The sequence below is a fragment of the Nycticebus coucang genome, chromosome 1 (genome assembly GCF_027406575.1).
Source record: "Nycticebus coucang isolate mNycCou1 chromosome 1, mNycCou1.pri, whole genome shotgun sequence".
NCBI classification, from domain to species: domain Eukaryota; kingdom Metazoa; phylum Chordata; class Mammalia; order Primates; family Lorisidae; genus Nycticebus; species Nycticebus coucang.
The window spans coordinates 99,273,087-99,291,362 of NC_069780.1; the positions used below are offsets into that span (position 1 = coordinate 99,273,087).

Here is an 18,276-nt window from a genome sequence, read left to right on the forward strand (position 1 = left end):
CTAGCGCCTTCTTAACTTGAACTGTTGGCCTCCTTATCAATAAATAAATGAAATCTAATCCCTTTCAGTGACTAAATTCTTCTTTGAAGTTATAACTAGAACATCAGGCACTCTGCTTGCATAATTTTACAAATGTTGGATAACATTTTTTTTTTTTCCTGGGGAAAACAGCCTCATTCACAGTTATTCTAAATGATGAAAACAGTCAGTGAAAACTCCCATGTTAAGCCAGATGAAAACAAATCAGTGTCTGGGTCTTAAATTAGCTTCCTTTTTTGGCGAGTTACTTCACCCATGTCCTTCTCATTCCAACCTTTAGTGACATAACAGAACTTACAAGGACACACCTCAAACTAGTGCAAAAATGAATAAAATTAGACAATGAAAAGAAATCGTGAGTCAGAGGAAAACATAATCAGAAACTAGTAGCCTTTACAATTAGAGCGATTTAAAATATCTGAGAGCAGAATTAAATTATTTTACTAATTTTATATTAGAACTATTTGAAAAGAAGTAGCAAGAAAAGTAAAAATATGTAGAAGTTTTGACAGTTCAGTTTGTGAATGCATCCTAGAAAAAAATGCTACATCCCTGCCTATCACTACGGTGCTGACTAGCACTGTGGTCACCAGATGGCCAAGGAGAGGACTTCAAAGGTGACCATAGTGACAGTCACCAATGAGCTATGTAGTACTTTTTCTAGGATGAGTTCACCAACTTAACTGTCACACCAACTTAACTGTTACTTGTTTTTGAGAATATTATAAAGATGTTAGAATAACTTGTGTATGATTGAAAATTTCAGTTCTCACTATAACCCAACTTAAGGAGGAAAAAAAAATCATACATTTTTATATCAGGAAAAAAATTCTCAAAGCTCTAGTATAATTCCACAATTCAAAATTATAAGGTCTGCTAAATACCTCAGAAAATTATGCACCCCCTTTGTCTTAATGTGATTAATTACTTTAAATGAAATCTTATTCCTTTCGAGTCATCACTGAGATTTCAGAACAAATAAATTAATCTAAAAATGCTCCTATGGACATACATATTAAATACATGAAATAGTCTTCATTAAAACAATATATCTACTTTATTTTCTTTCTTAAAACTGCTCTCATTGGGAATTCCTAGACCATCAAAGTGTTATTTAAAAAAAACAGCCACAACCAAACCCTGGGAAAAGAGTGAACATAAGTTTAAGTCATTACTTTGCCCAACTCTACAAACATTGCTTTTGACACTTCAGACTCTTAACTTGGCTGACCTGTTTACTCCCAACAAATGCTGCCAAACGTTCTGAATTTCAAGGCAAGTCTCTTGACACTCTCCTCGTCTCTCTTCATTCTGCTTCCTAACCACCACTTGGAGGATTAAAAGCCTGCGACTTTTATGCCTTCACATCACCCAGGGAACAGAGGCTATGAGATTCCACTGAAAACAAGTCCCTCCTCTAGTTAACAATAATCCACGCATGTGGCGAGGGCAGTGGTGTGAGAAACTCACAAGTCTTCCTCCTCTCCTCTCAAATATTTGGGTATTATAAACAGTTAACTAAAGATCACAAAGTTGGTAGTTTTCTGCTTTGTGAAAAGCGGGGTGTGTGGGGGGGGAAGCATGTGTTTAGGAGTTCACTGTGAGATAGTCTTAGCCAATATGTAATTTTAAAAATAATAAAACTAGTTTGTATTTTACCAATATAGATTCCATAACAAGACACACTTCTTTTGAGAGAGAGAGAAAAAGGGAGGCTACAAACGGGTTTTGGCGGAAAGCGTAAATTCACCCAATGTGAAAAATACGTAATAGAACAGAGACATATTTACAGGGATGGTCCATGTGAAATGGATCGCGTATGCTGCTGCTTTCCATTCTCTTCCAGAACATCACACGTTCTACTGTGTTTTAAGAAAATCAAATGCCAAATGCTACAGCTACATGTAGCCATTGTACCTGCAAGCACAGAGAAGAAGCTGGACAGGACCCGACATTCACACCCAGTCGTGTGTATTTAAGACTAGTGACTTTGGAAGCCACTATGGAAACTGATATATACACAGGATTACCAAAGTGAAAGGATTAGCTGAAAGAAGTGTTGGCTGTCCCAGCCTAAGACTCACTTTGCCAAAACAACAATAACAACAAACCAAACAACCTGTCTTTGTTTTTTCTTTGGGCTAGAACAAAGACAGCCTCCACCAAGAACTGACACTTCCAAAATTAACATACTAAGTATATGTTATTACTTGGTCTTGACTTTGGTTTAAGGCACTAGGTTATTCTACATAGATGAGAAACTGTTTGTTTTGGTTTAAAGTAGACTTTTTCATGAAGAGAAAGGAAATATTATGAAGAAGTGGTGAGGAGCCCCTGGATGCTCTGACGTCTTGTAAACTGATAGCTAACAGTCAACTTGCTTTCCTAATTACAAAGCAAAGCTGACAGAGTTGCCCCATAAATAATAAAATGGAAATAGCCTGATAAAACAAGCATTTTTCTTTTCACATGTCATGCAATTCTTCCACTTTAATTTTCTCTTTGCTCTCTGATGCATCCCATATACGCAGCATTAATAACTTGGCTGAAATAGCACCGTTAATATTAAAAGTGGAAGAAGAAATTATTTTTTTGTTGTTGCCTGGTGCATTAGCACCAATGCTCTAATTCTTCCTAGACATAGTACTGACTCAAAATTACCTTTTCTTTAAAATTTATTATTGCATGTAAATTAACTGGTTTTTAAAAAAATTATCCCACATTGGCAATAGGGAAAAATCCTGATAATTTATAAAGACATTTTTTCTTACAACACACAAATCTGCTATTTGGATATCCTAAAATCCAATTTTTGTGTGTGGATTTAATTGGATAGTGATCCAGTCCCCAAAGCACATCAAAGGCTGCACTTCCCCTTTTTACCAAGATTTCAATTGCTCTCATCAGCTAGTAAGTTTAAAGCATGATCAAATTTGTTCTTCAATCACTTGAGCCCTGTTAATCAACTATTCTGTGTGCTCATTCATCCATTCTAAGACTCTAACTTCTTTGAGATATCTTCAAGAGGAATCTACAAAGACATCTTTGATTGCAAGATGGCTCAGGGGTAAGTGTTATCAACACTGCTCGGCTAGCCACAGAGGAAAACAGGTGACATGGCCCAAGAGAAGCCAAAGCTAATCCTTTTTTTATTTTTTCTGTACATGATTAAACTGTTTTCCAAAACTATTGCTAAGACATCATATTCTGCCCACCTCATTTCACAATCTGATGTTGAATATTGATTTTTTTTCCAGGAAAAAAAAAACAACAGAATAATTCAAGGACATTTCTTGGATTCTACTGCGTTAAAACAAAAAGTAAAGAAGAAGAAAGATAAAGAGAAAGAAGGAAGGAAGAAAGGAGAGAAAACAGACTCCTCCAGAGTCAACCAAATCAGACAGAAGCACCGAATGCCAACATTATAAAGTGAAAAGGCGACTCACCGTTCTCGCTGTCGGACTTGTTCTCGTGCTCTGTGTCTGTGAGCGTGAGGGCTGAGTTGGACCGACTTGACAGGCAGGAGCTGCGGCCTGATTTGACCCCCCTGCCCCACAGTCTCATGGCATGCTCTGGGGACATCACTGCTTCATTTTCAGTATCAGCATCTGACCCTGCACTGATAGAGTAACCTCTGTGGGGGAGCCCCATTTCCGCACAAAATGCCAGTCCTCTTCGAGTTGCTGGTTCGCAAACTCCTAACTGCCTTAGGGTAAAATTCTGTCCTAATTAGGGGGAGAAAAAGATAACAACCAGTGAGTATATGCTTAGCGTTAGTTTTTTATTTTTTCTTAAAAAGAAATTTTCCCTGAAATAAACACTCAAGCATTCAAGGTTTTTAGCTCTCTGTACCAGGTGTTGGTGTCAGCTTTGCATGGCACATGACCAAGTGGGTGTGATTATGGGAGGAGAGGCTGGCCCCACTTAGAGCACCTCTGTCCCCAGTTGAAGACCATAAGCACCTCCAAAGAGATATGCAAGTAAGGTGGCACCGACCATAGGAACGCAACCCACAGAAAGCTTCTTGACCAATGCTAGAATCTCGCTTAATAGATTTACAAAGCAATAGAAATTGTCAGAATTACTTTCTATGCCCTGCCTTATTCCTAAACAATAAGATCTTCCAGACTGGGTGTAGTGGCTCATGCCTGTAAACTCTGGGAGGCCAAGGAGGGTGGATTGCCTGAGCTCAGGAGTTCAGGACCAGCCTGAGCAAGAACAAGACCCCATCTCTACTAAAAATAGAAAGACTAGCCAGGCATTGTGGTGGACACCTGTAGTCCCCGCTACTCGGGAGGCTGAGACAGGAGGATCACTCAAGCTCAGGAGTTTGAGGTTGCTGTGAGCTATGATGATGCCCCAGTACTGTACCCAAGGTGACAAAGCAAGACACTATCTCAAAAAATAAAATAAAATAACATTTTCCAGTCAAGATGTCACTCCTTCAGAAGGGAAAAAGATTTCCCTCAGGAACATGTTGCTTGTTAAGTAGAAACGTGAGCTTCATCAGTTTTATTATTCTTCCCACCTTAACTCAGCAGCTAATACAAACATGTGGGCTGTGTGTCTGCACACACTAAATTTTGTCTTGAAAATCTGCAGCCTATTTTGAATGCCTTTGGCTTTCTAGACTTTTTGCTTTAATAAACACTTGAAAACATCTGTATTGATCAGAATAAACCAATTTTTGCACAGAAAGTGCACTCTCAAACTAAAGCAGGCGTATTATGTATTTAAAAATTAATGATAAAAACAACTTCCCTGGAAAATAAATGGCTGTGAACTCTGCAGGCCTTTACTAATAAATTGAGCAACATAAAACTCATGACACTGCAATAACTTAAAGCAAAAGTGTTTAAATTAGGTGACACTTTAAAATGACTGGTGTTATTAATGATTTTTTCCAATCCTGTATTTATTCCTGAAATCTCACATATGTTTTATGATATTATGGATGAGAAGAGTGAGAAGAATGTTTGCTGGTGGATGTGTCCAGATGTTTGTTCCATTGGCGTGGAAGAGCCTAAGTACCAACCGTAGTCAGAATACATAACAGTAAAGAACAGCAGTGTGCAAAGACTGATTTAAAAGCTACTGTCTAATAACCAAACCTTTTAAGAATATTAGGCATGTATGTTACTCATGTTTTTTATTTTCCTATATTTGCCTCTTAAATCTATGAACATTTTAAAGCTGATAAGCTGACGTGAGAAACACATGCTATGTTTTAAAAGACAGTATTATAAATTATTTGTGATAAAAGTATAACATGTTGAATCTTCTAGGAAATAAATCAAACATAATGGACAGTGCTGTAAATATTTGGCTGTAAAGATCTTAGCACCCTCTAGGTCTCAGCACATCTTAAATAGTGTGGTTAATTGCTTTTTCTGCTTCAGTCATATCAGAAGTTGGAATCAGCTTTATTTTGGTCAGACTTCCAAATGGATTCTGACAATGATACTCATAAATAATGAAAATCAGTTGCTACAATTAGCTGCAAATCAAACTGTGCTTATCGGAGAGATGTGAGTAAGTATCTGAACCAAAAAGTATGTCAAAAAAAAAAAAAAAGGGAAAAAAGGAAAAGGGGTTTCCTGGTTGAGCACTGAGAAAGGGGGTGAGCTTGCTGAAGTAACACACAGTAGTGCCAGGATTTTAGAAGAACTAGTGCAAATTGTACTTACACAAACAACCAATCTAAACAAATCAAATGTCATCACGGAAAGTCTATGAAATTTCCGTAAAAGAGCTTACCCACCATGATTTACATGTCATGTTTAACATGGGGGGAGTGCTCTAAAACATTTAAATATTACTGATATGCTGACTTTTCAGAGTAAGAATACAAAATAGTTTTCAAGAGGGAAAAATAAAGTATAAGATCCTCAGCATCTTTCCTCTATTTTGGAAGGAGTCCATATTTTAGAATAAAAAGAAGAGAAGTTAAAAACAGTAAGAACTCCCTTTCTAATCTGTGAAATGTAACTTGGAGCATTTTCCAAGTTACCGACTTCTCACACTATTGCCATCTTGATGCAAAAATCTATGAGGTGAAGGAAAGCAGAAAACTGCGATCTTTATTTGTTATCCAGGTATGTAAACACAGCCCACTTTGCAACTGAGTAGGCTACCCATCCCCCCTACAAATTGCTCTGTGCATCCCTCACTCCACAAACAGAAGCCAATGTCTCAGAATGATTCCAAACTCTTCAGGGCTGTTTCTGAAATGCAAGCTAAAAAAGCAAGCACAACAGTTGGGATCCCTGTTAGATCTCCTTACTGAATTAAAACGTTTGTTTTTGTTTCCCCTAGGAAAGAGTGTTAAACTTGGCCTTGGATGGACCCAGGTTACAGCCACTCACTAGCTCGGCTCAAATGCTTCATCACTTGACTTTCTTCATCTTTCTGGGCTGTCATGGCTTGGTTCTAGGAGATAGTTTATGTAAATGTGACTAGCACGATGAAGGGCTAAATGAAAAAATGGCTTACAAATAAATGCCTTGACAAATATAATTAATAATCACGGAGAAATAAATAATTAGAGGGTAGGGGGTGGAACCACCAAAGTTTACTTTTACTTAAGCAACTGCCTTCATCCCAAAATATCTCTACCCAGACCTGCCTCAGTGCTTCAAATTCTATTAGTTCAGGATTTTTTTTTTTTTTTAAGATCCCATGTTTTAATGCAAACACCCCTAGGGAGATCTAACCTTCAACTAGAATAAATTATATTAGATTATTTCCCACAATTCAGTAATGTTTAGCAAGATCGGCTATACTTACGAAAAAACATCTGCAGTTTTGACAAGTACGGGGAAGATGAAGAGTAGAAAGGTCGTGGACTCAGAGGGGTGACCCTTGGCTGAGCTATGAAGGATGTGGGAGGCCCAGGCCAGGCTTGTCGGGAGGACTTTATGGCAACACAGAGAAGTGGAAACAGAACGAGGCACCTGAGATGCATCTGGCCCCAGGCTGCACCCTTGACAATCATGCTAGAAACATTTGTGCACACGTTTTTGTGTGTACCTGTATTTTCGTTCTCTTAGGTATACAGACAGGAATTGCTGGGTCCAACAGAAACTCTATGTCTAACCTTTTGAGGACCCAGCAGACCGTTTTCCATAGTGACTGCACCATTTTAGATTCCCACTGGCTGTGAATGAGGGTTTTAATTTCTGCACATCCTCACCAACACTTGTTATTATCTGTGAGTTCTCTTTTATAACACACTGCCAGTAAGGCCTGGAGTTTGCAATGAAACTTACAAACGAACTGGCGTTTGCATCAAAATTTAGGTAACATTAACAACAAGAAGTATTATTCTCTTAAAAAGCAGTTGATTCTGTGAGTCAGCTATGCAAATTCATTATAATTTTATTCCATCATTTTTCTTGGCTGTCTCTTATACTGTGTGTATTCCTGGTAAAATATTCTTCTATTAAAACTAGAAATACTCTACAGCTCAGAAAGCCTACCTTTGGGACTAGATCCTATAAAACATAAAATCGCCTGATTTTAAACATACCAAATGTTAACAAACAAAATGTTTACTCTAGCTGCAAAGACTTAAAGAACCCTAATATTTTCCAGAAAGGGAATGGTGGGAGAAGTTATATATCCATGCTATGGAATACTGCATGGCCGGAACAAAGAATGAATTTAAACCCATGTTTTTACATCTGGAGAGAAGCCCATTTATATACGCATGCTTTAAGTTTTAAAAAATGCAAGCTGCATAATACTGTCTTTATGATTCCACTTTTGGAAACTAAGGAAGAGAACCAACAGGTTATATAAGCTGTTGTGGTTCTGAGTATGAATAAAGGCGAGGAAGAATATACAACTGCTGTAATGGGTCATTTAGAAGGGGCTGGTATGGCTCAGCACCCATAGGTGCTGACTGTGCCTCCAAAAAAAAAAAAAAATAGAAGGGGCTGGTAATGAACAATCTTAGTAATTTTCTTTTCTTTTCTTTTTTTTTTGAGGCAGTCTCACTATGTCACCCTGGGTAGAGTGCTGTGGTGTCACAGCTCACAGCAACCTCATACTCTTGGGCCCAGGTGATTCTCCTGCCTCAGCCTCCCAAGTAGCTGAGACTACAGGCGCCTGCCACAACGCCCAGCTATTTTTTGGTAGTAGTTGTCATTGTTGTTTAGCAGGCCTGGGCCGGGCTCGAACCTGCCACCCTAGGTTTATGTGGCAGGTGCCCTGCTGACTGAGCTATGGGCACTGCCCGTAATTTTCTATTTTATAGTTTCAAATTAAAAAGCATAATAAAAATTAAAGCTAATCTTTTTAAAATAACAAATATATTTTCTTGATTTGCTGTTTAATAGCTTCTATTCAATAATGAGAAATTTAATTTACTACCTTTTCATTTATTGTTAAAAAACAAAGTTGTGCCATGTGAGATATATGAGCACACTGCTTCTCCTCCATTTCCTTCATCTTACATGGGTTGTTTTAAAGGAGAATAACCATTTCCCCAACTGTAGCAACTCCAAAAGCTAAGTATGGGAAATGGGTGAATGGATGAGTCAATATAAATTTAACACAGAGAAATAAAATAATCTATGACTGTTTTTATTTTCCCTGGTGGTTGTGAACTTGAATGGAATTCTTTATTCTCAGGCATGGAGTGACATTCCTCCATGGGTTGAGCATAACAACAAACCAACCAAATAGGCAAATATTTCTAACTGGGTGCTTGTGGAATCAGTGGCACCACCATCTTATTCAGAGTTCTCATTTTTACTGTGGTAAAAAGATCACACGGTAATAGAAATATATGTAACTATCTCTGAGTACATATTTTATGGGACACTCAAAACTCTTTAACCTTCTTATGTTAAATTCTCCACCATTTGAACAGAATACCCATCCTCTAACATGCAGCAGAAATTTCAATGTGGGTACAATCTTTCCGTGTAAGCCTCCGAAAATGAACCTAAAGTTGCACTAAATACCTTAGCTCCCTCATGCCATTTTATTCTGTACATGAAATGTGAATATCTTCAACTAGTTGCTCAATTTACTCATTACTAGGTTGTTAACCATCCATCACCATACACTGATAATCTTGTGTTTCCAAAGGACATTGAAAATGGTCACTGGACACCATACTTAGAACCCAATTTATTTCTCCAAACACAAGTCTAATGGCAGACCCCAAGCAATCATCTTCAAATCAGCATTCAGTGGAAATTTGAGGCTGGGCAGTAAGGTGAAGTTGACGGGCTGGGTGGCAAAGGAGAACCCCAGCTACAAGCTGAGAAAGCAGGATTCCCATGAACGGGCCTGGAGAAGATGTATTTTCTTTATCATGTGTGGGCCTTCTCGGCAGGATGAACATATGGATATTGAATGAAAGGTCTGGTGGTCCAAACGGGAAAAATGAGGTTGTGAGTCTGACGTTTAAAGAAAGAGCATCTCTTAAACCCATATTGGGAAGGCCCGACTAGGTTCAGCTGAAAAAAAGCAACTTTTGCAACCACTTGTAATTAGAGAAATAACCTTAAAGTGGATTTTTATTAGAAATAGCCTGAAAATAAATTCGCTTATTTTCCCTTAGTAATTATTTTTTAGGGCGATCCGGGACCAAGGATGACAACGGGGCTGCAGCGTATCTGCTGATGTCTGATAGCCAGGCTGCCTTTGGCGCGGGTGTGAGTATGCATATGGCTTGGCAGAAACCAGCAGGTGTTTAATAATTGTGACTGAAGCCGCAAGGCAGTGATTCACAGTGTGGATGCAAAATTGGCAACGTGGCAAGGAACCAGATACAATTTTAGCAGTAAGCTGGGGGGTGGGGGTGGGGGGTGCTCAAGACATCAGACCAATAAAGGCCAAGGCAGGGGGAAAGGATTATCCCCACTGTGTCCCGAGGAGGGCCATAAGCGACATCTATCTGCTCCCACCTTCTGCTAGGTAATCTACAAAGCAGGTTGGCCGCCAAGCCGGAAAGCAACACTTGCCTACTTAACAGCCAAAATTAGTTAACAATCAGTTAGGCAGGGGGGCTGAAAGAAGGAACTAAGAGGAAAACTATTAACATGAAACAATGATAAACTGGCGCTATTTAACTTGTGTCTTTAAGTACAGAAATCTAAGGTTCAGTAAACATAACCATCTAAATCCTTTAATCCTGCTGCTGACATTTATAGTGACTGAGAAGGATTAATCATTTTGATCTCTAAATGAATCATTTTAAGCAGTTAATATTTAAAAGTAATAAACTTTGGAGTTGCAGTAATTAGCCCAGTGGATCTGATTAATGTTTCAGGTTTTCGTCTCTTTTTCTAAAATTCTATTCTCAAAAAAATAAGTGTTCTCAGCAATGGTATTTCAGAAAACATGAGGAAGGGTCTCGGATTCCTTTCGTGTTTTTCTGATGACAGAGGTGAGGTGGAGGATTGGTGAAATGAAAAGTTTGGGGCCTAACTGGAAATTCATAGCGGCATTAAGTGCTGAATGGTAGGACCATATGGTCATATTTCTTTTGAAGTCTAGAATCAGTTCCCATTATTCACTGTAATGGCATCCAAGACTAAACTAAATCTCAGTCTTTAAAATTAAAAGCATTTTCCTCTTGGCTCTCAAAGCTTCCTCTTTCACAATTTCCAGCATGTCTGAATGTTTAATATATTATCATAATTCAAAAAACACAAATAAATAAAATTAAAAGAAGAATAAGAAAAATAATTTACTACATTTCATTTCCAGAGTTACATAACATGGTGCAGAGACACATAATTAGTATCTTAATCAAAGGAGTTATTAATACTATTTTTACATCTGCTCCATGCTATTAGTGACATTTTAAAATTATATGAACAACCTTTATGTTCTACATTTAAGAAATATGAATTCAGGGAGGGGGAATTAAAGGGGAGAGAGAGGAGAAGGGGAGGGGATTGGTGAGCTCCCACTTAGTGGGCACCATGGAAGAAGGGTATAGGGCACAGTTCCTGGGTGCAGGACACAGCTACAAGAGGGACTCTACCTAACAGATGCAAACATTGTGGCCTAGCTGTTTGTACCCTCACATTAACCTGAAACAAAAAAGTAGATAAAGTATTTCAGAAATAAAAAAAGAAACATGTGGCTGTGGCTCAGTGAGTAGGGCGCCGGCCCCATATACTGAGGGTGGTGGGTTCAAACCCAGTCCCGGCCAAAATGCAACAAAAAAATAGCTGGGCATCATGGCGGGCGCCTGTAGTCCCAGCTACTCAGGAGGCTGAGGCAAGAGAATCACCTAAACCCAGGAGCTGGAGGTTGCTGTGAGTTGTGACACCACGGCACTCTACCGAAGGTGATAAAGTGAGACTCTGTCTCTAAAAAAAAAAAAAGAAACATGAATTCAATTCTTTTGATCTTGAGCAAACAATATGTAGAAACATTTAATATCTACCTATCGTTTTAGCAATAAAACTTCCCTACTAAAAGTATATCTAATAGCTTAAAATGGGCCTTTTTCTATTTGGTAATAGATGAAAATTTTGCAAGGCCTAGTCCCAACTATATGCCACCAACTCTTCATTCTCTCAGCACAATCCTGGATATTGTCATGTATGCTATTATCTTAACGGGCAAAATGACTTTATTCAGCAAAACATTATAGTGCAACGACAGCAGAGGTTGTTTTTAAGAGAAGATTGTGGTTATGGTTCAGTAAAGACAGTGTGACTCTGCCCCCAGCACCATATGAACCTCACCCAGGCTGAAGCTGAATGAAAGAAAAAATACAAACCTAAAACTTTCTATACTCATCTACGGTTATTTGGACATGTCTATTTTTGCTTTTGTTTTATTACTACCACTTAGGTAAATTTCATGTGCAGTGAAATATGCAGATCAAAAATGGGCATTTCCATGAGATTTTTTTTTGGCCAGGTCTGGGTTTGAACCCACCACCTCCGGCATATGGGACTGGTGCCCTCCTCCTTGAGCCACAGGCGCCACCCTCCATGTGTTTTAACAAACGTATCCACCAGGACCCCAAACAAGACAGGGGGCATCTCCTCACATCCACATAGTTCTCCTGCGCCCTGTTAATCCCATCCCCAAGGGCAACCATCGTTCTGATTGCTTTCACAGATTAGTTTTGTCTGTTCTTGAACTTTACGTGAGTGGAGTCATGCAGCATTTCCTCTGGATCCTTTAGCTTAACAGAATGTTTTTCAGAGTCTTCCATGCTGTTGCACATATCAGTAGTTCATTCTTTTGTCTTGCCAACTCCTAGACTATGGTACAAATATACTAAAATGGATTAAAACCATTCCCTGGGAGATTCCAGTTTGGGCATGTTATGAATAAAGCTGTTATGAACCTAAGATTTTATGTGTTTTGAGTAAATTCTTAGAGATGAATTCTGGGTTAAGGAGATGTTATTTTTAACTGTATATAAGAAAGCGCCAGTTTCCAAAGCAGCTGTGCCATTTTACACTTCCCTTTCCCCTCAGCCTTGTAGGAAAGTCCCAGTTGTTCACGTCCTCACCAATATGCCTTCTTGGCTGCTTTCTGACCACTTGAATTTCTCTTCTGTGAACTGTTGTGCAAGCCATTTTCCCATGGGGTTGTCTATCTTTCTGGTTTTATCTGTACAGGTTACTCAGTATATTATACATATAAATATACATCTATGTCCCATGGATTATATCTTCCAATATAATGGTTTTGTTTCTGGGAATTTTAATGTACATATAAAAGGTATTGAATTTTTAAAAATCATCATTTATGCCTGTCTTTTCATCTGGGTTTTCTGTTTTCATTAGAATGGTCTCCCCCCGCTCTTGGGGTGTACATGGAGTTGCTGGGACAGGGTGGGTGGACTTCCTCCATATTTCTGATATAAGAACTGGAAAGCAAAAACAGTAAATCTTTCCTCTCCTAGTACAGGTAAGCATGGTCGTGTGTGGAGGAGAAGAAAAAGTCTCAGAGGAATACAATGAACTAGTCCAATATAGAGAAAGCCTTCTCACCCTTGCATTCACTCTTATCCCAAAGGGAATATAAACCAAAGCAACCACGGGGGGATGGGACAAAAGGCTCATGCTAAGGATAGTGGAGCAAAAACATATAGTTGTCTAGGTAGCCTATCTCTGGACCTCTTGTTTTGTAAGAAAATAATTCCCTTAGATGTTTGAGCGACTGTTTTTGGAGCTTTCTGCTACTCACGGCTCAAGTCATTCCTATCTTACTCAGTCTCCCAAATTAACTTCTAGAATTCTTATTGCTTTATTTTTTACATTTGTCTTTAATCCATCTTCATTTATTTTTGAATATGCTGGGAGATATGGGTCCAATTTTATGTGCTTCCAGATGGATAACCAGTTGTGCCAGCACCATTTATCAAATCCCACTGAACAGAAAACCATTTTTTGTTTTATATTGAATTTCCCTGTATACTAGGGTCTATTTATGAAGTTTTAGTCTATTCTGCTGATCTACTTGTCTTTATTCATGCCAATATTATATAGATGTGATTACAGCAGCTTCATAGCATTTTAAAATACATATATATTAAGGCCATTTTACCCTCACTATGTGACTTATAAATATGTTTTTCACTATTATCAGACATTTTTTCTTCCAAGTAAATTACAAGATTCAATTAAGATTAACCCAAACCCATGGGGAATTTTATTTAATAGCCTTGAGTTCTATGCATTCATTTTGGGAGAATTGGTATTATTACAGTATCAGTCTTCTCGTCCAAAGCTGTGGACTGTATTTCTGTTTATTCAGATTTTGCTTCATGTTTTTCAATAGTATTTTAAAGGTCCCTTTCTGTTAGGTCCCATACCATGCTTGCGAAACTTATTCCAAATAATTTGATAGTGTTTGCTGTCTTTGTGATGGGATTTATTTCCTGACTTCTAAATTTAGCCAGTTTTTGCTTAATAATTATTGCAGTTGCTTAATAATATGCAACCTCTATCTATATGCTAATGTCCTAGGCAGTTTACTCATTTTATCCTCAAAAAGCTATAGCACAATCTACATATGAGAAAACTGAGGCACAGAGAACGGGAAAAAAATTGTCTAAGCTAGTTACTTCACCAAGATTAGGTAACCTACCAGTCAGCTAATGAACGGCAGAGGCAGGACTCAAATCTGGGTCTTCTGGATCCAGAACCCACACTCTCAACTATTAAGTTATATTTTTATCTTGTATTCATCCAGCTATCAAATTCCCTTCAAATGACATACGATTTTTGCATGTGTTTGCATTGCATTTTGCAATCATATATTTAACAAATATATTTAACAAAATGCAAAATGATTGCATTTTGCAATCATATATTTAACAAAAGTGCTGATGTTAACTTTTTCCAAAATATATATCAATTGTTTAACTTTCTTTTCTTATTGCAATTGCCAAAATGTCTAAAACAGTTTTAAATAGTAATGAGAGAACAGATGAAGCTTTCTTATGTTCCTGATTTTAACTGAAATGTCCTAAAATCTCACCTCTTAGAATGCTGTTTAATTTTGTGAATGATCATCTTAAAGTGCTTTTTCTTTTTGTTTTACTTTCATTTTTTTTATGAGGCTTTACATCATCTTTTCTTTTTTTTTATTGTTGGGGATTCATTAAAGGTACAAAGAACCAGGTTACACTGATGGCATTTTTTAGGTAAAGTCCCTCTTATAATTGTGACTCATCCCCAAGAGATGTGTCACACCCTGTGACCACCCCCCCTCCTTCTCTGTCCCTGCACCCCCCTATTGTGTATTGGTCATCAATTGTCCTCATATCAGAACTGAGTACACAGGATTCTTGCTTCTCCATTCTTGTGTTCCATTTCCATCCAGTTTAATACAAAAAGATGTAATCTAATTATTTTAATAGATTTCCAACACTAAAAAATACTTGCATTATCAGCAAGTTATTATTATAATTAATTTGGTTATTAATTTGGTCTACATATTATTCTTTTTATACATTGAGGATTCTTAAATGCAAATGGTTATTTACAACTTTTACACCTGTATTTGAGAAATAAATTTTGGTCTATACAGCTTCTGTTTTATACTGTTTTAGTCAAATTTTATTACTGAGGTTATGCCAGATTCCAATTTCATAATATGAAGTTTTATGCTGCTTTTTTTTTTTTGATGTGTATATGTGTGGTGTTGAATAGCTTTTTAAATATTAGATTTCGTTGTCTTCTGAAGGTTATGTCAAATCTACCTAGGAAGCTATTTGGCCCTTTTAAATAGTCCCTCTTTTAATCACCTTTCTAATCTCTTCTGAGATAATTACTTTTGACAAGTTTTCTCCATGTTCTGAAATCATTTGGGGTTAATCATATTTTCTGAGAAATAATAAATTCCTGTAGATTTTTCAAATTTATTGCTTAGAATAGTCCCTTTTAGTTGTTAATCTCTCCTTATTTTTGTTCTCATTATTGCTTAATCAGGATTATGAAGGACTTTCCATTTTATTCGTATTTTCAAGAATTAGCTTTCTTGTTAAGGAGGGAAGGGTGGGGAAAGGAAGAGCAGAAAGAGGGAAGTAGGGAGGGGGCTGGGGTCTTGGTGTGTGCCCCACCTTTGGGGGGCAAGACATGATTGCAAGAGGGACTTTACCTAACAAATGCAATCCGTGTAACCTGGCTTTTTGTACTCTCAATGAATCCCCAACAATAAAAAAAAAAGAAAGATAAAGAATTAAGTTTTATCTAGTTTCTCTTGCTTTCTTTAGTTATTTTCCTGAAATGAGGAACATATCTGTGTAGTAAAAGTTTTACAGAGTAAATTCATTTTTCTTGGTCTTTACTCTTTAAATATATCCCTGAACAGTCTATTTTTCCTATGATTGTGGCTTTCACTGCCTCCCATGAACTTTGGAAGCAGAATTTTCTTTGCGCTGCTTTCTGTTGCTTTTTGTCATAGTCAAGAGACATCATAATACGTGGGAGACAGGTGTTTTTGTTTATCTCTGCTATGTATTTCTGATTTTACCAAACTTTATGATCAAATGTTTTGGTTTAGGAAATCTCTGCTTTTCTGAATGTTTTGTTTCTTTTTATGGCCAACTGAACACATAATTGATATCTTCAACTATTTCACAGGTATATAAAGAATTGCTTCACTTCCATCTGAAAGGTATAAATTTCTGCATATATATCTTAGCTAAAACTTTTGGTTAAAATTATATAATTGCTGTCTTATTTTTTGTCTTTTATATCTGTATGATTCTGAAGTAAGTGAATCAAAATAAGCACCACAAATGTTTTAACGACGTTTTTCCCCTAAGTTTTTGCTTTATAATGTAGCCACTATATTGTTTAATGTATGCATTTTAAGACATTCCCCCTTCCACACAGTGAGTCTTTCATTATTTATTTAATGATCCTTATCCTACTGCTTAGAATTTTTAATCATAAATTTTTTTTTTTTTTATAGAGACAGAGTCTCACTTTATGGCCCTCGGTAGAGTGCCATGGCCTCACACAGCTCACAGCAACCTCCAACTCCTGGGCTTACATGATTCTCTTGCCTCAGCCCCCCGAGTAGCTGGGACTACAGGCGTTAATCATAAATTTTTAGTCACCTTTCCTGATACTAATACTGCCTTTCCTGGTTTCATTCTGTTTGTTTACCTGATATGTCTTTATTGTCAACCATTTTTTTTTTTTTTACCATTTTCAGTATATTTCTTATACGTGTAAGTGCCAATAATTTTTATGAACCAATTGAATTGTTTATGTCAAAATTCCGTACATTTACATTTCAGGTAATTTGTAATATAGTAGATTTTCACCCTTCCATTTTGTTTTATGATTATTCATGGTTTTACTTGTTTCTTCTTTTCCCTGGGAGCTGTTTTTGTTAAACCGGTCAGATTACTATTCCTTCATTCCCTTTCGCCTGCTAATTAGGTAGGTCTATTGTGCTTTTCTCCTTCTACTAACGACTACCTTCCATACATTCATATTCAAATACTTGTTTTTCATTGGTACATGAATACAAGATAGCAATTATTCCCACAAAGCTCCATTTCATGATTGCTTGCCTCCTCCCTCCTCAGATGAGATGAGATTTTGAACACTTTGACTTTCTACCACTTTCCTCCAAACACTGGATTTTGCTGACACAGGCAAATGCGTTCAGACAGGCCCGAGGTTTTTCTTGCGGTGGTTCCTACACAGGTCTGCGACACTCACCCCTGAAATTTAGCTGCATGCACATGCTGCAGAGGTGATTTCTCATGGCTGCTCCTCTCCTTGTCACAGTCGCGATGCCGACTCTGTCATGATTTCCTCTTGAGTGCATTCTAACATGGTGTGCGTTGTTGACACTGTCTCTGAATCTCTGTGTTCCCTACACATCGTTCATCCACTCTGAGAGATGGTGATACTAATGGGGTCAGGGCTCGCTACCCCCAAATAAGGCACCTTGCCTCTGAGAAAATACCAGAAGCAGGAAGGCCACTCTCACCTTCCTGTCCCTCTTCTCCTCAGTCAAGAGCTGTCCTTCCTGTACTAGAGGGAGGGACATCTTTACCTCTGCAGACACAGGGACGCAGAGAAGAATCTAAACCAACCACAGCTTTTTCCTTCTAGTATTTGGTTTTCGTTTTTTGTTGTTGTTGCTGTTGCTTTTTAAAATTGATACTGTTCTTGAATTCTTTTCCTTTCTTTCCCGTTCTCTTTCTTGACAGAGTCTCACTCTATCACCCTGGGTAGAGTGCCATGGCAACATTATAGCTCACAGCAACCTCAAACTCCTGGGTCCAGGTGATCTTCCGGCCTCAGCGTCCCGAGTAGTTGGGACTACAGGCGCCCACCACCATGCCCAGCTAGTTTTTCTATCTTTAGTAGTGATGGCGTCTTGCTCTTGCTCAGGCTGTGTTCTTGAATTTCTACATTGGCTTTTATTAGAATGATCTGTTTTGGTTATTTTTGTTCAGGTTGTCTTCTTTTGTCTCCACTGCTCATATTCATCTTATATTTAAGAGGTTCCTCATCTATTAATATTTGTGTTGCCTCCTTTCCCACTTCACACATGCTGAGTGCCATCAAACATGGTGATTTCCTGGGAACCATACGAAAGGATGGGAAGTCCTGTTCAAAACTGGGACAAGCATTTCTGCTCCTGGTGTCCTCAGCTGGCACTTGCATGGTATCAGAGCAGAGAGTGCATCTGTTTAGGTGCACCCCGCTCCTAAGGGGCCGAGGAAGCCAGTTGCTCCTACAGGCGACGAGTAGGGTCCATGAGAGAGGC

General features: G+C 38.0%; 1 protein-coding gene across 10 annotated transcripts in view; it reads right to left on the bottom strand.

Moving 5' to 3' along the window:
• TENM3 (teneurin transmembrane protein 3) overlaps positions 1 to 18,276 on the bottom strand; it is a 953,923-nt gene that overhangs the window by 421,330 nt on the left and 514,317 nt on the right. For 7 of the 10 annotated variants that reach the window (XM_053585025.1, XM_053585043.1, XM_053585069.1 and 4 more), the window contains one exon: positions 3,486 to 3,764. The exons of the other annotated variants lie outside the window; for them this stretch is intronic. In XM_053585025.1, coding sequence (XP_053441000.1) covers positions 3,486 to 3,764 — 279 coding nt within the window. The remainder of the gene's footprint in view (positions 1 to 3,485; positions 3,765 to 18,276) is intronic. 10 annotated transcript variants of the gene reach the window in all.